Source organism: Choristoneura fumiferana, chromosome 6, assembly GCF_025370935.1.
Source record: "Choristoneura fumiferana chromosome 6, NRCan_CFum_1, whole genome shotgun sequence".
Classification (NCBI taxonomy): domain Eukaryota; kingdom Metazoa; phylum Arthropoda; class Insecta; order Lepidoptera; family Tortricidae; genus Choristoneura; species Choristoneura fumiferana.
The window spans coordinates 10,632,902-10,656,281 of record NC_133477.1 but is presented as its reverse complement, the minus strand read 5'-3'; the positions used below and the strand labels follow the sequence as shown (position 1 = coordinate 10,656,281).

Sequence of the window (23,380 nt, the reverse complement as noted above, 5' to 3'; positions counted from 1 at the left end):
ATAATCCAAAGACAGAAGGAAATTCAGTTTCTTTGACTATAGCTAATTACTTTTTACTATAATATTTTCAACATAGTACGAGCACCTAACTACGTTTTACAATCCTCTTTTGAATTTAAGGAAAAACGGAAAATTGGAGAAGCCAACTTTTGTAGTTTCTTCAAAACTGCACCCACACAACGCTAGTTATATATATTACATACCTAAGTAAACCTTCCATGAAAAAAATATGTAACTGATGATGAAAAACGTTTAGGGATGTTTGGCGTGAATCAATAAAACACCCTAATTGTTTGAAGTATAGAAGAAGAAGAAGAAGAAATTTATTTACAAAAAAATGATATATATATATACAATATAAACAAGGCGCAACTAGTGCGAGGTTCCCGGAGGACAGAATACGGACGTCAGTTCGCCGCGCTCTCGCTCTAAATGAGCGAGAGGATGTGTGAGCTACGCGATGCTCGGATCTCTCGCTCGCGTCTCTACAAAACTCGGCGCGGCATCGCCTTCGATCTTTTCTGCGCGCGGCTGCCGAGGAGTGAACATGTCGTCGTAGCTCCGATGTATTCAGTATTCAGTATTCATTTATTTGGCAAAAACATAAGACTTATAAATACTAGTACTTACAGAAATTATGCACCCTGGTAGGGTATAGCCACAATTGTTATGTATGAAATTATAATCTAATTCTATTACACAACTAAAAGTTAGATTCCTACATACCTGCCTAAAAACTACTTAAAAAATACCAGACTTAAAAAAATATATTTCTTTGAAATTGCACAAAGTTAAACTATGTATTAGGTATGGCACGATAATAATTTGTTTCTACCTAAATGAGTATTAATTTAATATAATATCACAACAAATTTATTTCTAAACAAACAAATAAAATATCTATATTTTTATTCATTTAAAAAGTCTGTGATAGAATAATATCATTTTTGTAAAAGGTCTGTTTTTAACTTAGCTATAAATAAAGTATTATTTTTGATATTTTTTGTATTTAAAGGCAATTTATTGTAAATGTTTTTATTTATTGTAAATAATTATTGATCTATAATACGGGCTGTTTTTGTAGATTTCTAGTATGGGTTCAGGAAGGACTAATTTATGGGTTCGACGGGCACTTTTTGAAAATTGGTACAAATGTAGGTTTTTCCTGACAAAAATTGCTGTTTCTAATATATATAGTGATGGTAGGGTTAATATTTAAATTTTTGAAATGTGGTTTGCAACTGCTTGGTTGGTGGATATTGGCTAGGATCCTCAGACATTTTTTCTGCATTACAAAGAGCTGGTGCGCGTCGGAGCTATGACCCCACAGCAGCAGCCCGTAGCGCAGCCAGGCGGCCGCGTGCGCATGGTACGTTGCCAACGCACAAGCCGTGCTGGTACTTGCCTTGAGAACGCTCAGCGTATATATGAATTGTGACATTTTAACTTTACAGTTTTCGATGTGTTTTTTCCAATTTAAATGGTTATCAATAGTAACCCCTAACAATGTGCATTCGCCAACTTCTTCTACGTTAATAATCTTTAAAATTGAGTTTAAATTAATTTGTTGTTTTTGTCTTGGTCTGAACTGGATGATTTTTGTTTTGCTATTATTAATTATAAGATTGTGGTCTTGAAGCCAATGAGCTATGGTATGGTAAGTATTTGGGATTAAAGTGTAACTATCTTGTTCATTGTTGCATTTAAATAGGATTGATATGTCGTCAGCAAACAGAACACATTTGTGTTCAGTGGTCTGAGGTAGGTCATTTATGTAAATGAGGAAAAGCACACATCCTAAAACGCTGCCCTGTGGGACCTGTGTGTACTTCGAGTGAAGCGTGTCTCCGCTCTCTGGAGTACGACGACGAAAATTCCTCGAGGCTTGAAGATGAAGATGCGATGATCTTGCACGAGGAAAACAAACAAACTGTTCTTCTGAGAACATAAACAAAACTGTCCTTCTGAGGACACACTCGATCTTATGATCGTTGGTCTCTTGCTCTTGACAACGTCTCTTCTTAAACGACTTCAGTCACCTAGAAACGCATTAAATTCCGTTGCGTAGTTTATAAGATCTCAGCGTGAAAGACGGCGAGAAGCGACGTTCGCTTCTCGTCGCTTAAAGTTTAAAAGTCAGAGAAGTTACAGTTCATGGCAACCTACTATCTGAACCACATCTCAACTGTAATTTCTGTTAAATACCCGCTACATGTGTCACACCGTTTGTGGGGGAGCTGAGGCGGAGCCGTTGTCAGCCCTAAATCACAGCTCACGATTATGTATCACGCGAGAAGCTGACATGCGTTAAATGTGTACGATCAAACTTGGTAAATGCGAGTATCAGATCTGCGTCCGACCTGTGGTACGACCAGGAAACCGTAACACTAACTGCTTAATAACATCTTTAATCTTTACTAATATAAAATTTAGTGAAATACTAAAATATTGGTGCGATAGAATTTGTTTTTGTTAGTTTAATAATACCACAGCGATAATCTAATAATTGTGTTATTATGTGTACTTACTGGATTAAATGAAAAAAGAGAGCATAAATTGCATTTATAACAGCGCAGCAAAGCATAAAAAATTAGATACACAACACAACACAAGTGGCATATATATCGTCTGGTCTCATATGGATAGGTGTTTTCGTAGTTTTTCGGACATCGGAAACAATTTTGAGCAGTGGAATGTGTAGTGCCCTTAGTGTAAGTTTTCGGTTACAAAATACGTCTCGATCGCGTTCGCGTTAAAATCTCAATTTGTATGCAAACACGAACAGCGCCTCTAGCGGAACGTTTGCGATGTTCGTGTTTCCATACAAATTGAGATTTTAACGCGAACGAGATCGAGACGTATTTTGTAACCGAAAACTTACACTGAGGGTACAGGATACAAAGTGCCCCAAGGCGAGCACTCTGATTTCTGGCAGACGTTATACCGTTTTGCATGGGAAAGGATCCAATTTCATATGTAATTAAATCTTTCTTTACCACGCATGCCTTTTTCGTAGCTATTATTCATTGCGTATGTAGTTATCTATCCGTTATATCTCTATAAATGTCCACATAAGTAGATAAGCAAGCATTTTAAAAATATAAGCGGACGCTGCTAGAAAATTGTGTAAAGCGACATAGAATATAAATAAATCTTCGAGCGCGTATGTAGGTACTGAGAGTATACCGTTTTTAAGTCAGCTTCAAACAAATAACAATCTACCACATTTTTTTTAATTGAAAGTCTCAGTTAAGGAGACAAAGAGCACTCGCCCGGGGCAGCGGCGGCGGCGGTCGCCGGCGTGTCACGAACTCGCGGGCTCGAGGGACGCCGTGTGCCCACATTGCTGCCTGTGTAAACTTCTCACACCCTGGTAACTACGCAACGGTTAAATTTTTTCAGTCGTCGTAGCTTTGTGAAAATCCTTTTAATATTCAAGATAAAAATCGTTTTTGGGGTTTCGTAACTCGAAAGGTGAACGGAATCCTTACAGGATCACTCGAGTGGCTGTCTGTCCGTCTTTCACAGTAAATTAACTTTGAAAGTGCCGAATCGATTTAATTAAGATTTTATACACAGTACATGGGTACTTATTTGCAGTTCAGTGACACAAACACAAAATAAATTAATTAATTTTCAACTTTTCGCCGTAGTCACGAGTAGACACGACAATGAAAGAAAAGAAAGAAAGAAAGAAAGAAAAATGATTTATTAAGGGTCCCAACAGTACCACCACCAAACACAAAAAACAATAATATATTACTATACAAGCAAAATCACAATAAATTGCAATGCAATTTGGTCGAAACGTCGATGTAATTTAAACAACATTTAAATCGTGATTAAGTCCTGGGTGTGTTGATTTTATGTTTTTTTTTTTAACATGGCTCATTTCTGCATACTAAAAAATGCATAATGTTCTCACATGGGTAGGCAAGGCATAATTCTTCGGAGGTTGCGACATGAGAAATGTTTTACGCAAAGCTGGGTCCGTAAAAAAGTCAGCACAAGCTCCCTCGCAGCCTAATCAAGCAATCAGTAACGCACAGTTAATAGACCCTTTGAATAAATAACATCAAATCGTAATTCGAGGAACCCTTTACCCAATGATTGGAACGTTCTTAAAAGAACTCTGCTTTTAGAATTGATAAAGGGGTAAAGTTTGTTTATTAAGGCTGCCCTTTTGAATCCTTTGTGAGAAAGGAAAGTTTCCAGCAAACAATAGGTACACGGGGATATTCGATAATAATTGGAGCTGTCGGTTGTAGTCACAAATGCTATCAATCGGAGGAGGCTGGGACAGATCAATTTGAACCAACACACGGGCTTAAAGAATCTTTTAGTAAACTAATTACGTGTGATAAATTGATTTTACACTCTTTTGGTTTAAAGACTCAGACAAGATGTGTTTATTTTTTTATTTTACTTTTTTCGACTGGATGGCAAACGAGCAAGTGGGTCTCCTGATGGTAAGAGATCACCACCGCCCATCATAAACATCTGCAACACCAGTGTATTGCAGATGCGTTGCCAACCTAGAAGCCTAAGATGGGATTTAGAGTTTTAGAGTTCATGTATCAATATTTTTGACCACCTTGTTTGATATAAGTTTATATCCTATGAGATTACACAATCTGTGGCGAGTGGCTGTCAGATGTGAGACGCACCATGACACGAGTCCATAGTGAAAAATAAAGATATATTGAATAATAAAATAAACAGAGTTTATATACAAATTACCTACACTAAATATCACACACACCTTGGCCGCTCCGAAATATCTGATAGTTTATTTGTTCTTTTTTGTACACATTATTATCTGGAAAAAAAATTTGTTCATAAAGTGCAGTCACGTGCTAAAGTGTAAAACCGGGGTCAATATTCGACAACGTTCAGGTGATATGGCAACGGTACCGTATGCGTGTGGAAGCTGCCACTGGCCACGCAAATTACACTATATTTTTTATGAAATAGGGTGGCAAACGAGCAAGTGGGTCACTTGATGGTAAAGAACATCGCTAAGTACTAGAAGATTGTAGATGTGCTGCAAACCTAGACGGCTTCATGTAAGTATCAGTTATTTACTGGCTGTATCTTACTCTCCGTGTCGGAGCGCAGCAGTGCATGACTGCTCCTTGGCGGCAGGATTAGCTTAGCGCTTTTAGGGCGAAAGATGGGTTCGAGAACATTACTTTTCTGTGAGCCGCTATGAACCCGCGGGAAATAGAACGTGAGATTAAATACCACTTTTATAGCGTGAATACGAGGCTACAAAACAATCGAAAGCTTTAATTTAAGTAACGTGAGCTTTTTCTCGCACCGTGTTATCTAAGCATTATTACCTACGCTTTGTTGTAGAGCTATGTTGCTTTGTGCTACTCAAGTTTCAAGGAGTCTAAAATCTGGTAGCATGCTGAACGGTTGTGTTGATCTGAAGATGAGCTCTGGTTGAGTTCGAAACGCGTCAGTGTAGTATGGTGTTGGTGAGAGATGAGTTTGTGTGATTTGTGTGTGTTATTTCAGTGTGGAGGTGGAGAAACTGCATGAAGACACATTTCTTGCCTAAACGTAGCTATCATAAGGTCGCCGGTGAGCAAGGTATTAGTTTTAGTTCATTGATATGGACCACTATGGACCTCCGAAAAGTAACTCCTGATTCAATAAATTACTCAAGTTGACACACCGGCAGAGGTCATATCACTTGGTTGCTATAGAATACCAACCTTGCACGCGTATCGGCCTATGCAAATACCATAATCCTGTGGCGCCTGAACTAAGGCGGTGCTTACGCAAAAAGGTCTTGCTTGTAAGTTTCCACAAATTTAATTTACGAAACGTTAGAGGAATAGGTACGAATGGCTGAATGGGCTGAATTTTGATGCTGGTCCTTGAAAGGGTAGGTAATGCTAAGTCCTGTTTAAGTATATACATAATTATGTGTTTAAAGCGAGAAAGTTAAAAATAATAATAAAATTTGAAAATTAAAATAATATTTCTTTTACAAATTTATCAACATAAGGTCGCAACACTATCGCATTTCTGAGCTCTGCATTCAACTAGCGCGCTATCTGCGTCTGTTTCCAGGCTTTTCTCTCTTTTTAGGGTTTCGTATGTTATGTGGCCGATATACCTAACAACAAATACTAAAAACAGAATAAAATAAATATTTAAGGGGGGCTCCCATACAACAAACCCTGGTGTTGCAGATGTTTATGGGCGGTGGTGATCTCTTACCATCAGGAGACAAACTTTTTTTTTTTTTATGGCAATATAGAAGACAAACTTGCTCGTTTTCCATCCTGTCGAATAAAAAAGAAACGTGTTTTTTTTGCCGTTTTTTGCTCGATATTAATAACGGCAACAGGTAGACGCTTGAAATATTCACAGAGTATTTAGTTGTTTAATCACTTTAAAAATAAATAATTAAATTAAAATAAAAAAATATTTAAGGGGCTGCCATACAACAAACTTATTTTTTGTTTGCCTTTTTTTGCTTACGTCTCATATTGTATAGATTATGGTCCGGAACCCTTCGTGCGCGAGTCCTACTCGCACTTGGCCGGTTTTTATAGTTTTAATGGTGTAAGATGGCTTTTTGTGCTGTTTCTTACATTTTGTGCTGTGTACTTTAAATAAAATGCGTTGTTATATTGTGCAACTTTCTTAAAACACGTTTCACTGTTATTAGAAAACGTCCAAAATGATCACGACCAAAAATGAGTCTATTCTTGTCTATGATCTGTAATGTCATAGACGACATGACATGACATTTGACAACTTTCGCGCCGTCAAATTTGCGCTTCTCTGAGGGAGGCCTCTCTTTCTCTTTTCGCATTGTTTTCGCTGTGGTGTTCAGATAAAGATAAAACAACTCAAAATGTGGTGTTTAGTCTCGCGAATTGATTCTAGAGTACTCTATATCGTGTCAAATAAAGTCTTGACTGTGGGAAGAATTCTAGATACCCAAAGCAGTTGCTTTGCAGCAATAGATGACGCTTCGATAAGCAGAAAACATGCAAGTCTTTCAATCATGCAGGACAGTTTATACCTCCAAGACTTGGGCTCGCGCTATGGAACATTTATCAACCAGTCCGATGAAAAAATTGGGACTACTTCAAAAGTACAACTCAAACACAACGATACTGTCAAATTTGGCAAACTTAACAGCGTGTGGACTGTTCAAGAAATAAAACATATCACTTGCACTTCCACATTGAAGGGAGAAAACCTGCAGAACTTAAAGGTGGTACTTGATCAATTAGGTGGCACTTTAAAAAATGATTGGGATCACACTTGTACCTATCTTACAATGCCAGCTATAACATTGACTATAAAGGTGGTTCTAGCTCTAGTACAAGGCTCTTGGATAGTAACAACTCAATTTTGGAATGAGTGCCTTAATGCTGTTAACAATGGAAAACCACTGCCTGATCCTAAACAGTTCATTCCACAAGTTATAGAATCTACTATCAACAAAGATGATGTTACATTTCTTCCTGATGAAAGAAGAGGTAAACTTTTCACTGACAGAAAGTTTATTTTCTTTTCTAGAAGGCAATTGGAAATGTATAAAACAGTGTTATTAAACAGCTCTGCCACTCCTTTGTTATTGAGCGAGTCAAGGATGACGAAGTCTATGCTTTGCAACCCTAATGTGATTGTTATCCAGTATATCTTAGGTAACACAAGCCAAGAATCACAATCACAGAAAAACCAGATCAATGACATTGTTAATTATCTTAAAAGTAAAGGTAGAAGAGCAGTTGCTGATGCTGAAATTGGCTTGGCCGTATTGTACTGTTCTACAGACAAGTATTGCAACCCTGATTTTAGTTTCACATCAGAAGTCTTTAAGCAGTCACATCCAAGCACAACAAATGTTAAAATTTTGGCACCAGAAACACAAGAAACTACACAAACAATGCAATGCAAAAAGGAGAACATTGTGATCAATGAAAGTCTTACACCAAATCACAAGAGCTTTAGTGCATCCACTATTTCAAGTTTGAATACAGCAGGTAATTCAAAAAGGAAATTAAATGAGGAAATTTCTGAAAATATTATGAGCACAAGCAAAAAGATAGCCACTGGATCTTCAATTCAAGAAAATCCAACACAAACTGATAGCAGCAAGAGGAAATTAAATGATGAAGAAGTTCTTGAACAGAATCCAAGCAAGAAAATGGCTATAGGCAATAATGAACAAAATGACCAAGATGACTTCTTTAATTTTATAGATTCTAAATCAGACAGTGCAAAATTGAACAAAACAACTGAGAAAAAACTTAATTTCTTCAAACCAACAAAGAAGGCTGCAGCTGACCCTGTTTCTAATGAAGATGATTTGTTCAATTTTGTTCAGGATACTTCCAAGCCAACCAGTACTAAACAAATGAGTATCAAGAAAATGTTTGATGTCAACAAAAGTCAGCCAAAAAAGGAAAACTCTTTAATTGCAAACAAACCTAACAATAGTAGAGATGTAAATGAAGAATCTGAAGATGAAGAATTGCACAGCATTATGAAGGATCTGGACCTGGGTTCAACTATTGTTAAACTAAGAAAAAACTTGATTGTGAAAAAGGAATCAGTTGATATAGAAGTACATACTGAAGGACCCAATTTCAAAAAATTCAAGAAGGTGTGGCCTGTTAAAATGCGTGTGACTATTATCCCCAAATCTTCTATGAGTATTGTGAGACCAGAAGGTTTTACTGCTAATGAAATTAGTGCTCTGACAATGAATATAAGTGATGATGAATGAAATACTTCTGTGATTCAAAGTGGAATGCATACCATGATAATGATGATAATGGTAAAATTAAAAACTTATGTTACAATGGTTAAAATTAAAAGCTTTTATAATGTCACTAACTACTTTTATTAATAAAAAATAATAAAATTAGTCTGATTCCTCTTCATCCATTGCACCATCATTTTCTGTCTGTTCCATGTCACTGTAAAAAAGAACATGTGAAACTTTTAGTAATAGAATCAATCAAAAGGGTTGAGCTGTGGGCAATAACGCAATCCAGCACAAATTTGCACAACCATCATAGTAAAAGCTGGTCACAGTAAAGTATGTGTGTATGTAAACTCTTTAATTTTACAAAAGAAAAGAAACAAAACACAATAAAATTGTGACAATATGACTGCTCTGCTCATTAGTAGTAAATGGAATATGCATTTTTTTGCTCCAGTGGTATATGCTGTGCATTATCTGTCATTGTCAGTCATTCAGTAACATTTTTTTTTTTTTTATTCGACTGGATGGTAAACGAGCAAGTGGGTCTCCTGATGGTAAGAGATCACCACCGCCCATAGACAACTGCAACACCAGGGTATTGCAGATGCGTTGCCAACCTAGAGGCCTAAGATGGAATACCTCAAGTGCCAGTTATTTCACCGGCTGTCTTACTCTCCACGCCGAAACACAACAGTGCAAGCACTGCTGCTTCACGGCAGGATTAGCGAGCAAGATGGTGATAGCAATCCGGGCGGACCTTGCACAAGGTCCTACCACCTGCAAAACATTACTCTTATAATGTATGTATGATATCATAAGATGATAATAATTTTAATCTCAGCAAAAACGTTTCAAGGAAAATCAATTGCCAAGACACAAGTTTGCAGGAGCATGAGTCCTAGCAACCAATGCTTTCTATGTTAAAAAGTTACGAGATCTCCTGAAGAACCAAGCAACTCATCTTTTTTTCTTGCCCTTAATGCTACTAACTCTACATCTAGTTCAAAAAGATGGCTAGGCTGTTTTGCAGATAATAGTATAATATCTATATATATAAAAGAAGAAACTGATTGACTGACTTATAGATCAACGCACAGCCCAAACCGCTAGGTGTAGAAACTTGAAATTTGGAATATACGTTCCGTAATAGGTGTAGCTTAATACGCGCACTAAGAAAGGATTTTTCGAAATTCCCACGGGATAGGGAATAAATGGGATTTATATTTTCAATTCGAAATGGCCCTATTTCCGTAACTATAATTATAAGAAACTTCAAATTTGGCATGCAAATAGGTAATACTAACAGCTAAAAACTCTTTTCAGGATTTAACGAAATTCCCACGGGATAGTGAATAAATGGGATTTGTATTTTCACTTCAAAATGGCCCTATTTGCATAACTATACTTATTAGAAACTTCAAATTTGGCATGCGAGTAGGTAATACTAACAGCTAAAAACGGTTTTCAGGATTTTCCAAAATTCCCACGGGATAGTGCATAAATGGGATTTGTATTTTCACTTCAAAATGGCCCTATTTGCGTAACTATACTTATTAGAAACTTCAAATTTGGCATGCAAGTAGGTAATACTAACAGCTAAAAACGGTTTTCAGGATTTTCCGAAATTCCCACGGGATGGTGAATAAATTGTATTTTTCACTTTCAATTATAGACCCTTTTACCGTAACCATTATTATTAACTATTAGAGACTTCGAAAAACTGTTTCAAAGATTTTCCGAATATCTCACGGGATAAAACAAATAAAGAGGATTTTATATACCAACTGAATCAAAAAACGCGCTCAGCAAAACCAATAAAACTGGGGACTGGAGATTTGGCAAACTGATGTAAATCTGGTAACAATTATTTAGCAGTGACATCCTGCTCATCCTGCCAAGGATCGTCTCCGTAGAAGGGAACTCCTCAAAAGTTGATGGCACACACAAAAGTCTTTACATGATTGTTAAATTTCAATGACAATGCGTTTATATGATATACACCGCCTGATACTGTAGCCAGGGTCGTCTGCTGACGACGGAACTCCTCAAGGGCTGATAGCATAGATACGAAATTTTACATGTATGTTCAACGAGCTGACACAATTACTTTGCTCACCCGCGACCTTTATGATAGCTACTTTTGTGCCCATGCAATGTGTGTTCATGCAGTTCCTCCACCTCCACACTGTAAGAACACACACAAATCACACAAATCCATCTATCACCACCACCACATTACACTGACGCGTTTCGAACTCAACCAGAGCTCATCTTCAGAGCAACAAAACTGTTCAGCATGCTATGGTGTGAAATTTGGCATAGATGGACCTAAAGTAAGGCAGAGGTGCACTAGGCAAAGATTAGAGAAATAGAAAGAATAGAAAAATATCTCCACTATGTTTGTTTATTTGTTTGTGAGGGGTAATCTCTGAAACTATTGAGCTGATTTAAATAATTCTTTTATCAATAGAAAGATACACTATACCTGATATCAATTGACTTCTTAAAAAAAAAATTCAAACTTTCCGTAGAATAAAAATAAGTTTCAATTTTGAGGCAGATTTTCAATAATAGAAAGCTACAATGTGTCTCTAATCGACAATTAAGAATATTAAAATAGATTATAATAATATAACAGTAATTCATGTCCCGCGGGAACTTTACAATTTCTCGGGATTTCCTATATTGTGTATGAAGTCGCGGGCAAAAGAAACGTGTAGTACTTTAACGCTTTCTAAAATTCCAACCCTGAATCAGCGAAGCAGGGTTTCAAAGTTGGTAAGAATCGTAATTAATTACGTATCTAGGTTGATTTTTGTATTACAAAAGTTGCACCATCTGTCTAAAAGAAAATCTGTCTGTATTTGTAATTCCATGTAGTCCTTCGAAAAATTAATTAAAACACGAAAAAAGGATCGCAGAAAGTAAATGTATGTTACCTACTCCAAATTTAACGCGAGCGACGCCGCGGGCAAAAGCTAGTATATATATATATAATGTATGCAATGAGTATCTTACCTGATATCTTTGTCCTTTTTCTTGTTTTTCTTAACTTTGACTGTGCCATCTGGGGCCACAACCACAGTGCCATTTTCAACAGTTGTCAGTTCATCTTCCAATACTGCTGAACGCTTGGGTATATTATGTTTTATTTTAGGTGTATTAATTGTGCTTGATGGCCCTGTAATATAATAATATTTACATGGTGAAATGTATTACTGAGAACTAAACGCAAAATATACTGAGCGATAAAATATCTGGCCCTCAAATGTATGCAGAAGTAGGTAATTTTGTGCCGCTGAGTATAAACAAAAAATTGTTACATATTTTTTTGTACAAATTTTAATAGTATGCCCGGAACCCTACCTATGCTTAAGCCTTGATATATGCAAGTTTTAAGGCTATCTATTTTTACAAGTTTTTGTAATCTGTAAGATTAGTATTATTCAAGTGAAATGAGACCAGAAATTAGAATAAAAGTATTTTTCTTACTTCCTGCATATAAGGTGTTCATATGAATGGCCATTTACATTAAACTATAGAAACTACTGATATTTTTTTCATTCAAATTGATTTATTTTCAGATAATACTTACTCAATGAAAGATAAAGAGGTAGTGATAATGACAGTGGTAGCTTCAAGTTTATAGCTCTGACATTGGCTTGCCCTCCAGGATACCTTTCCTTTAACTGTTCAACCAAAGACAAAATGTTTTCTTTGAGAGATGTTTGGGGCATCCCTGTGTGACCCACAACCACCACAGATGTGGGACCATCACTAAGTCTCAGCATCACAGTGCGCAGTCCAACATCAATAGCTTTTTTCAAATCTTCTTTCTCATGTATCCTTACAGGTACAAGCATGTTGTGTTTCTTAAAGAACATTTGGCCCAGAAGGTGGGAGACATGGCTGAGCACCCTTGTGTCAACCATTATGAAGTCATGTTGTGTCATGAGTCTCCTTTTTAACTCAAATTGATCATATTCTACTCTCAGCTGTCTCATAGGAAGTACTGTTTTAACCTAAAATTAGATGAAGAGTAAGTATAACAATTCCTCTAAAATATCATGGTACCATCAGCCAAATATGTGGTCTACCACCCTAAAGTTGATAATCGTTTGCATTTAATAAAACAATAATGCCGATAGACATGTTTGCCAACTTGAAAGTTCAACTTTGGCGATACATTTATTTGATAGGAACTTGTTTAAAAATTGGTACACTACTTATTTGGCTGATGGTACATTGAAGAGATACTTAAACATATGCAATAAAAAGCAGTTTTTATTTGTTATTACTTTCTAATGTATCTTTCTATGTATAGTTTATAGAATATGTGTAAATAAATTATATTTTATCTATTCATAAAAAGCAGTAGTATGTAATGTTAACATTCAGTATATTATTATGTGTGTGTTTATTTTGAGATCTATTTAACATACATTCCATGTTAAAGAAAAGCTAGAAATTTCAAAACTGCAAAATGGTGCTCTCTTTTTTCTCCCTATGTAGCAAATATAGCACTGGAGTTTAGTATTTAGTTATGAAAAAAATTGACAAAGCAATTAGAATCTAATTGTTTCGGGAATAAAGTCAAACTGCCATGGTGTAAAACAATAGAAAAACAAAAGAATGTTTACTTAGTTACATTGTTATAGATTCCTAATTCCCTTGAACATATTGTAAACATTCTATTGCACATTGGCCCGCACGAGCTTATAACCAAAATCCAGTGAAAATTGGTAGAAAAACTTGCCTCTGTGACACCAGCTTTCTTCAGGGTCTCTTCCCAGTGGTCCACTGTGGGCTCATGGTCTGCTTTCCTACCTTTCTTTAGGTCTGGTGTGATCAAGCAAATTTCACCAGTTGATTGTACTGTACTGTGAGGGAATACACTAGAAAAGAAAAGGAATATTTACAACTAAACTACATTGTTTCAGTGATATTAAAAACATAACAATGATAAAACAAACAACATTGGAAATGAGCACTAGGTACAATGTCTGTCATATGAATTTTTGAAACTTACAACTTGATATTCGCTGTAGTGTTCTGAATCTTCATACAGTGAATTTCAGCAAATATTGGTACTTCATCTTCTAAAATAGTATTTTTATTTTTGTAACTTACAGTCAAGTGCTGTAGAGCAGTAAGACACTTATCAACAAGATCTCCTGTAATACTCTTTGAAGGCATAACATATTTACCCTTCTTACGGCTTTTGATTATTGTTTCTGCTTTAACAGGAGTCACTAGAGCATTGGTTTTCGCTTTAAATACTTTCTTAACTTCTTTCACTACCGGTTCTGCCCTCTTTAACTTCTCTGCCTTTGTGACTATTTGTATCATAGGTTGCTTGCCTTTTTTTATTGTTTTTTTTATTGACACCATTTTATAGGATTGTATTTCCTAAAATATGTGGAAAAAAACTGTGTGCGTTAAAATATCCCACTGCCGTAAAAGATGAGGTTATAACGCGCTTCGACTACAAAAATTAAAAAACAACGTGAACGTCGTTTTTGTACCATGCGTTTTTCTTTGACAAGTTAAATGAATGAATTGACATTGACAACTTGACTGATTATGACATGCCTTACTGTGTTTTTATTATTTTATCCTCTCCTGTTTTTACAAAAGATTGTTGCTTGATTGTTGTTCTAGAAACTAGAAACCGAAAGCCTAGTAAAACCTGACCAGAAATATATGACTATTCGCTATGTTACGGAATTTCATTGGAACTAATTTCAACTTTAACAAATTACACTGGCAATCATTTTAATGATTGTCAGTGTCACTGTGGGTGGCGGTTTCCTTTCTTTGAACATTAACAAAAAAACACATTGTGCTGTGCAAAAAATGGACATTAGCGGAATCATCGATAGTATCGATGGAGCTATATTTTCAAGAATTGAATTAAATTCAACAAAAAATGCCCAAAACGATTAGTAGTCAACAACGGATAATTGTAAATAATGTTTATAATAAACTACTGAAAAAAAAAACGCTTGGGGAATTAAACTATTTTACTACAAAACCTTTCCAAATTAACATCAGAGCTTACAGGTAAACGTTGTAGACAAGTCAAGATGTCATTGTTCCGACTATACTGAACTATTGCCATATAAATAAGAATAAGTAATAGCGCCCTCTTGACAATAGTCATATATTTTTGGTTTACCTTTACCACAACCTTTACTACTGTTCCGTTCCATTTGCAAATTTGAAAATGTTACTAAACTTAATACTCATTAATATTATTAAAGACAAAATCGTAAATTTAATGCCAAACCACTCTAAAAAGCTACATTATACGAGAAAGCTTCTATGTACGATATTAAAGTGGCCATATTTTTAGCAATAAATTGAAAGCAAGGTTCTAATTAATGTAACCAAAATGTATAAACAAAGTAGGTCTCATGAGATGACATGGTGTTCCTCTGACTTGTCAGTGTATGGGATTGGATTCCTTTACCGTTCTTGGAGACGACGAATTGAAAAAAAGAAAAAAAAAATGACAGCCTGTTACCATGACAACCAACCAGGCAATATATACACAAGACTACTAAGAGATACTAACGTGCAATATATTATATCAACAAAGCATAGAAAGTATGATTGGAATTGGAATTAATTATAATTGGAATTGAATTTATTTTAATTCTAATGAAACATTTAGCTACAAAATACAAATTGGTATATAAGCTACAATGACTCTATATATTGACACTAAACTTAACTTTGCTGACAGCAATGTGGTATCAACTTTGGGGTCTTGGCATCCTTCATTACCACTTCTAGCTCTAGGTTCTTACAATCAGGAAAAAGGAGGCTTCGTTACTATATTCCAAGAAAACGTAAGTTTTCTTTAGTTTCTAATTGTAATTTCATACCTATGATGGTTAAAAAAACTTTAAAGTTTTAAATCAGTCTTCTTTTCAGGGTTTGGCTTTAGAGGGCTGCGAGTGGCCGATTCTACTATCGAATCAAGTGACGGCCTTGGCATGGCATCCTACTAGGAAACTGTTGGTTGTTGGGTGGGATGGTGGAGAACTTTATATTTGGCTTGAGTACTCTTGGGCTCGCTTGGAAGCGCCTCACAATGCTGCACTAACAACAGTTGCATTTAGCCTTGGCGGAGGAAGGTTACTAGCGTCAGATGCAGCTGGTTCTCTTTCAGGGTGGCAATCTGCTTCAGGAGCACCATTGACTTCTTTTCATCATCAACTAGGTGATGTCATTACACATGTCACATTTTGTCCTGTGCGCCCAACAGGTGAAACTGCCATTCGGGGACTAGCCCGAGCTGCTGTTGCAGGTGATGAGAATGCACTTGATGCCCTAGCAGCATGGAGACCTCGCACCACAGCGAGGATGAGAGAAGGTTCTCAACCAGACAATCATGCATGTTATGCAGCTCAAGATAATGGAGTTATTTTGTACATAGACCATGCTGGATCATGTTCTGAAGTTCTCAATGCCCCAGGAAATATAATATTTATGGGTATGATAAGCACTATTTATGTTCTAGTGGCTTGGGAAAATGCTGGAGCTCTCAGCCTGACTAGATTTATTACTGCTGATGATGGCACACTAACCACTGACACTCATGTGAGAATGGCAGCTAGAAACGGCCAGTGCATAGTCCTTGCTGGAAGCTGTAGTGTTGCTGTCATAACTGGTGATAATTTAATTAGAGTTTGGGACAGTGAGAATGGTGATAATGATGTGTTGCCTAATGAAAATGATGAAACAGCCCCAGGAGACATATTCACTAGCATAAGCTACTGCAATTTAAGTGATACCTTATGCTGTGGGACATCACAAGGCAATTTGTATCTCTGGCGACGAGATCCCAGAAACCATTGGAAACTAATAAGCAGCACCTGTATCAAAGGGACAGTAAAGGATGTGAGCTGGGGCTCTGAGGGCCTAATGAACCCCCTTCTTCATGTGAACTGCATCACAAGTGCATTTATACTTCGAGAGCAACCAGTATGCTGGGGATACTCTCCAAATGTATGTATGGTACAAAAATCAGCAAATGAAATTGCTATTACAAATAGAACCGATTTAACATCAAGTATTAAGACTCAAATTACAGTCAGAGCTCTTGCATTCAAGGATCAGTATGTAGCTTTGTGTGATGGTAAAGAAGTACAGGTAAAACTCACATCTTCATGTTTTTATAATTACAGTGTTCAGTCTTTTATAATATGCTTATTGAATTTTGTCACTCTGTTTCAGGTCTGGATGTGCAGTAAAGACAATGATGTAAAGTTTTCCCAAGTTCGTACATTTTCTTGGAAAACTGATGTCCTGTTCTTATTCAATGATGTTTTGGTAGGAGTTGTAAATCCTCACATTGAGTGCTACTCAATAACAGGAAACAACTTGGGAATTCTTCCTAGCACTGAAGGAGAAGGTGAACCCATAGGTATCACACACACAGGCAAATTTGTTGTCATATCCACAATGGATGGCACTCTCAAGCTTGCAGAGATAACAAAAAAAGGACTCAAAATGCCATACCCGCCTAAAAATTGTTATCAAATGATAGAAGATTTTGGTGAAGTCATGAGAGCTTCTGTCAATTGTAATGGAAGATATATTTGCCTGAGCATTGCTAATGCTGGCTTGGCCCCTGATCCTAGAATATACTTGTGGGATGCAGCAAATGACGGCATTACAAACACTCTGCTTTCGGATAATCAATCACCACCTTATCAAAGTGTTCCCATTACAATAATGTGGGATACTCATGATCCCAGAATTGTTGCTGTTCACATGAGGTCTGCTGATGTAGATCAAATCCATTTATTTTTTTGCCATGAAGGTAATCTATTTGAGTATAGAAATTGGTGTCCCTCATCTGAAGAATATTTTATGTCCGACTTTATATTGTGTTCTCTTTACACGCCATACGTCGTGATTTTATCACAGCAAACTATTATCAGAATATTGATGCATGAATTTGAAGAACCTAACCAAGATCAAACTAATCTGAAACAAACATTGGATTTTTTGTACTGTATGACCACAGGAAACTTAGAGAAAGCTGTTGTGGTGGGAACTAATTTAACAGGGGGTAGAAGCTCAGTCATTTGGGATAGTTTGGCGAAAGAATGCGTCTCCCGCAGAAGACCTGATGTTGGAGCTGTCTGTTTGGGTAAAATGGGTAATATAAAGGGAGCTCTGATGATGCGCAAAGCTATGAACGGTAATGACATGGACGAAACCTGCCAGATTGGCGTGCTTGCGATCAACCTTGGAATGTTAGAAGATGCCGAAAAGCTGTTTCGGGAAGCAGAAAGACCAGATTTGATAACTCGTCTCATGTCAGCCAAAGAAGGAGGTCTTCATGAAATAACGACAGGCAGTAATGAGGGGGAGAACATACTTTTAATTAAAAGCGCACAACATAAACTAGCGAAGATAATGTGGGCTAACGGTGAGACCGGAGCTGCGCTTAAGTTATTCGAAAGTGCCGGGACTTTGGTCCCCCACGTGCCAAGAATGTTGATAGCGCAGGGACAAGCGCCGGTTTTAGCCCAATACGTGGCTGCTTCTAGCGATAATAATCTGATCATGTGGTGGGGCCACTACTTAGAAAGTGTTGGAGATTTAGACGGAGCGTTGGAAGCGTATGGTCGCGCCAACGATTTTGGAGAACAAACGCGTTTGTTGTGTCATATGCATAGGATCGATGAAGCCGAGCAACTGTCTCGGAAAAATCCTTCTGCAATGTATCAGATGGCGCGCTATTTGGAAATGCAACCGGACAAGACTGAGAGTGCTGTCAAGGTAATAATAATAATAATGAATGTCTAAGCAATATGAACATTTAGTTGAGTATTTATGGGCTACTCGTATTGCAGTTGTATATAAAATGCGGAGCTGTGGCATCAGCTATTCGAGTAGCATCGGAAGCAAGCGCTTGGAACTTGGTGTGGCGAGCTGGATCTTCGTCCCCAATGCACGCTTTGCACGCTGCTGCCATCCTGGAAAACGCGGAGCAAACTGAACAAGCCATTGCTTTATACCAGAAAGCGGGTAAGCATTGAACATCGGAAATTAGTGTTCAGTCGAGGAAACGGAATCGCGTGCCGGTGGAGTACTTAAGTTCCACCTTGTCACACGCTTCAGTTTCTGTAGTTCATTATCTCAACAATAATCAACTAGCACTGTTAGTTAAATGGACACCAGTTATCTAATTAGGTTAGGTACTATTTAGGGCTAACTATATTTAGTTTGTTTACTTAGAGCTTAGTGTATACCGTTTTTGTGAAGGTAAGCCGCACATGGCTCTGAAGTTAGCGCTGAGCTGCGGCGACACGGGCGCCATGGTGGCGGCCGTGGAGTCCCTCGGGGAGCGCGTGGACGCGGAGCTGGCACACACACTGGCGACGCACCTGCGTCGGGCCGACCGCCACGAGCACGCCGCCGCGCTGCTCGCCACTGCCGGACAGGTATTGGAATAAGGAGATCCAAAATGAGGTGGAAAAAGCTAAAATTCATTGAAGAAAAAGTTTAGTTTAATCGTACGGTAAGCAAAACGATAAAATGCCTAAAGCTACGCAGCTAATGTCAGTGGAATTTTAACTATTAGAATACAAAATATAATCGGTATTTGCCTTATATTGTTGCTAATGACTAATGCGCAGCGTTTGGTACACAGTACGAGGAGGCCCTGGACATAGTGGAGCAGAGCGGCACTCCGCTGACGGAGGCGCTGGCGGAGCGGCTGGCAGCGCCGGAGGGCGCGGCGGGGCGCGACGCGCTGCTGCGCCGGCTGGCCGACGCGCTCGGCGCCAGCGGACTCTACCGACACGCAGCCAAGCGCCTCGCGCAAAGCGGGGACAAGGTCATTTCCTCACTTGCCGACAGGCTCCCAGGGACAAGGTCGCTACTCCACCTGATGACAGGCCCCGGGGACAAGGTCACTGCCGCACTGACCATCAGGCCTCCGGGGATAAGGTCACTACTCCACCTGCCAACAGACTCCGGGGACAAGGTCACCCACTTGCCGACAGGCCCCCGGAGACAAGGTCACTGCCCCACTTGCCGACAGGCTCTCGGAGACAAGGTCACTACCCCACCTGCCAACAGAACCCGGAGACAAAGTCACTGCTCCACTTGCAGACAGGCCCCCGGAAACAAGGTCACTGCCCCACCTGCCAACAGACCCCGGAGACAAGGTCACTGCTCCACTTGCCGACAAGCCCCCGGGGACAAGGTCACTACCACACTTGCCGACAAGCCCCTGGCGCTTGTTCATCATCTTTGCTAGCTCGTGTAATTTCCTCAAGGCATCAATTTGCGACCCTTTCTGTTTCTTATTCAGGCGGGAGCGATGCGTTGGCTGATGCGTTCTGGCGACGCAGATCGCATCGCGACGTTTGCGGCGGCGACGCGCGACCGCTCGGCGCAACTGATGGCCGCCGACTGGCTCCGGCGGCACGCTGGCTGGCGAGCTAGACCCGACCTCACACGACACATACTGCACTTCTACACGCGAGCCAAGGCTCATGGGAAGCTGGCTGCGTTTTATGCTGAGTGTGCCAACATGGAAGCGGAAGATTATGAGGTGAGCGAGGCCGTATGTCACCTTAATGCTAGGCTACAGAGTGCGAATGGTCGTAAGAGGCGGACGCCTGGCTCAGCGAGTCGACTTCTTCTACCAAGAAACGAACGTTTTTAAAGCACAGGACAGTGGAGTTGAGACTCTACTGGAGAGAGACTATAAGTGCTATAGTTAGTAATATGTTGACGCCGCAATATCAATGCAATTTATAATTTTGCATTTTTCATTTCATGCATCTGCCACAGCGGAGCGTGCAAAAATATATGCCACGTCCTACTGGCTCTAGAAATTGAGTCGTATCAGATGTTTATGCCCGCTTTGTTGTGTCAGATATTAGTGCTGGTGACGTCAACAATCTCACAAGTGTCTAAAGCCGAACAGTGCTGAGCAGTAAAGGCAAGAAAATATCCGTTTCCGTCTTACATTTTTAATTTTAACCATTCTTTCCAGAACTACGACAAAGCGTTAGAGGCGCTTAAAGAAGCCACAAAATGCCTGTCAAAGACATCCGACCCCGACACAGGTAAAATCCATAATTATAGTTAAGTACATGATATAATCCGATCCGTGCCTACATGACTTTGTATTTTATTTACATCTAGTTGTACAGTCAGCAACAAAAGTAGTGGATCACTTTTGTTCTCTCTCGCATTAGCACATTTGTCAATCTTGTACTGCGTTAAGTACGTAGCTGTAAAACGACAAGTCCAAAAGTGTGCAGCTATTTCTGATGCTGACAGAACATTCGAAGAATCTGATTTGCATACCACAGTGGAACTTTACATAATTATATATCACCATGTTAACATTCCACACATCTGCCAAGGAAATCATCGGAATATTGATTGTGAAAAGGTTCAACCCTATACGCGATTTAGTTTTCACGACTGTGTAAATACTAACCTACTTATTTTATATTTCAGGTTCACAAATAATGGCCCTCCAAGAACAGAGCTCGCTTGTAAAAAAGTTTATAGATGTCAAAAAACTTTTAGAGTCTGGCGAAATTAATGCAGGTACATTATAATAAACGTGCAAGTATATTTTGATAAACGTGCCTGTTCCATCAACACTCCCTTTAATAAACGAACCAACATACGGTGAAGTTAAAAAGGCATCTTTATTAGAGAGGCTGATTAAATTACCTGTTGGCTGCAATAGGAGATAAATGTAATGGATACTCCTGTTAGTCTAACCATAGTTTCTCTACCTCACTTGTGATTTGTATTTGAACAGCTTATTACCTTAATGTGGTGGGTGTGGTGTGTGGTGGTGGTAATTGTGGGCGGGGCACATTGCTCGCAGGACTGATGGCCGATGGGGTCAGATAAGGTTCTTGAATGGCGTCCGCGGACCGGGAGACGAGCTATCGGTAGGCCTCCAACAAGATAGAGCGACGACCTGGTAAGATCGCGGGATCGCGATGGATGCGGAAAGCACAAGACCGGTCTGAGTGGAGAGCCTTGGGGGATGCCTATGTCCAGCAGTGGACGTCTTTCGGCTGACATGATGATGATGATTACCTTAATATCGTCACACTACAAAGTGACGTGTGTGTTCTGTCCACACCACAGAACTCCCCGTCTAGTCTATTAAATAAATACGGAATCATTTCCAATTAAGTACTTGGGCTTGGCTTTACTTGGGACTGAATTTTAGCTACCTAGTTACAGAATGGATAATAAATAGGCTATGTATTGATGACATGGTGACGTTGGCGTGTGAGCCTTTTCTATCACCACTAGATGACAAAGTCAAGCGGTTAAATATGGCATCCACAGGCATTGCAAGTGGGCAGCAACTGCTGCGGACAGTGAGCGGGCGGCCCGGGTTGGTGACCGAGGAAAAGGTGCTGAAGACACTGATACAGCTAGCTCCGAACCATCCTGATGTTGCGGGTATGTTTTTACATGAGATATTATACTTAGGTGTAGGTATATTTATTTTTGTCACTACAAAAACGGCAGCCATCATGACTTCAAGACGTGGCCATGTAACAACTCGATTCCCACCAGGTTTGCCTAACTTTTTTACGTAATTTCAATGATGTGAGTAAAACTATTTCTGTCTTTGAAGTGACAAGACACTAAAGTGTAAAGATACTTTTGCCCTCGACTGTACGACACAAAAACAGAATTAGCTACTGTCAGCAACGGACTGGCCACAGAGTCGAGGTGTCGTTTGCCAGCCAGGCTTCAGCCTCCGCGAATTCCCCACTGGCGTGAATTGCGGGTGGGCCCAGTCCGACCCCCGATACTGCCGCTTTAGCGTTTGGCGCTTGGACTTCTAAAGGTCATTGAAAATACGCCTTCAGTGGAAATTTTAAATTGAAATCGTATTTTTTTTTTGTAAGATTGCCCGCGACTAGTGTTGATTAAAAATTTGAAGTCCAGAATAAAAGCCTGATTTCGTTCAAAAAATTCAGAGAATAAGTCACAGTTTTAAATTATATATCTAAGTCAAATTAAATACATACTTACATAATACATTTCAAGTTAAATAAAAGCTTTCAAAAAGTATATTGTAAGTAATACAAGTATCTGTGTTATAAATCCGTTTTTGCATGATGAAAATCTAAACTTTTACATTTATATAATAATGTGATTATTTGTTACAGTGTTTGAAAAGCAATTAAAACTGCTACAACAGGAACCACAAGAGGACTCCCGGTCTGTTGAATCACCAGACCATAGCATTGAAGAAGTTATTTAGGAACATAGATTTTATTAGTTTTATTTTAGAATAAGCAATTTAAATATGAAAGAGCTCTCTATTATGTTATGAACGAAATATTAATTAATACCTTAGGAAAAACTACGAAGTGAATCTGTCTATATAAACTATCCGTCCATGATATAAATTATTATATGGTTATACACAGAATAAAGCATTATTTTGCAACTAATTTACGTTTATTTTTTGAAAATGAACCAATCTATGTCGTACAAAGTTTATTGTGAAAGCTGAGTGTCAGAAACGTTACGCAATAGACCCTAGTTTTGTCCAAAATGGAACGGACTCCCTAAGGTCAAAGGTTGTTGGGAAATACTTCA

General features: G+C 38.6%; 3 protein-coding genes across 8 annotated transcripts; 2 read left to right on the top strand and 1 right to left on the bottom strand.

The window, feature by feature from the left end:
- The first annotated feature begins 6,766 nt into the window (after window positions 1-6,766).
- nbs (nibrin) lies at window positions 6,767-8,870 on the top strand. Its single transcript, XM_074089157.1, has one exon. It carries the CDS (start codon window positions 6,878-6,880, stop codon window positions 8,762-8,764), a length of 1,887 nt encoding a protein of 628 aa, XP_073945258.1. The 5' UTR covers window positions 6,767-6,877; the 3' UTR covers window positions 8,765-8,870.
- On the bottom strand, window positions 8,817-14,271 carry LOC141429021 (ribosomal L1 domain-containing protein CG13096). The gene is made up of 5 exons (XM_074089158.1): window positions 13,776-14,271; window positions 13,503-13,641; window positions 12,342-12,768; window positions 11,765-11,927; window positions 8,817-8,957 (listed from the first exon to the last, which is right to left on the bottom strand). The coding sequence occupies exons 1-5, from the start codon at window positions 14,135-14,137 to the stop codon at window positions 8,903-8,905; spliced, it is 1,146 nt and encodes a 381-aa protein (XP_073945259.1). The 5' UTR covers window positions 14,138-14,271; the 3' UTR covers window positions 8,817-8,902.
- Window positions 14,272-14,599: 328 nt separating this feature from the next.
- Window positions 14,600-23,226, top strand: rempA (intraflagellar transport protein rempA). Of its 6 annotated transcripts, none has more exons than XM_074089154.1 (11): window positions 14,600-15,600; window positions 15,686-16,906; window positions 16,991-18,547; window positions 18,622-18,796; window positions 19,034-19,212; window positions 19,422-19,607; window positions 20,088-20,330; window positions 20,778-20,850; window positions 21,251-21,343; window positions 22,109-22,225; window positions 22,945-23,226. In XM_074089154.1, exons 1-11 carry the CDS (start codon window positions 15,454-15,456, stop codon window positions 23,037-23,039), a joined length of 4,086 nt encoding a protein of 1,361 aa, XP_073945255.1. In that variant the 5' UTR covers window positions 14,600-15,453; the 3' UTR covers window positions 23,040-23,226. The 6 variants fall into 6 exon arrangements, with proteins under 6 accessions (XP_073945255.1, XP_073945253.1, XP_073945254.1 ...); XM_074089152.1 differs by having other exon boundaries at window positions 19,422-19,979; XM_074089153.1 differs by having other exon boundaries at window positions 15,674-16,906.
- Window positions 23,227-23,380: the final 154 nt, after the last annotated feature.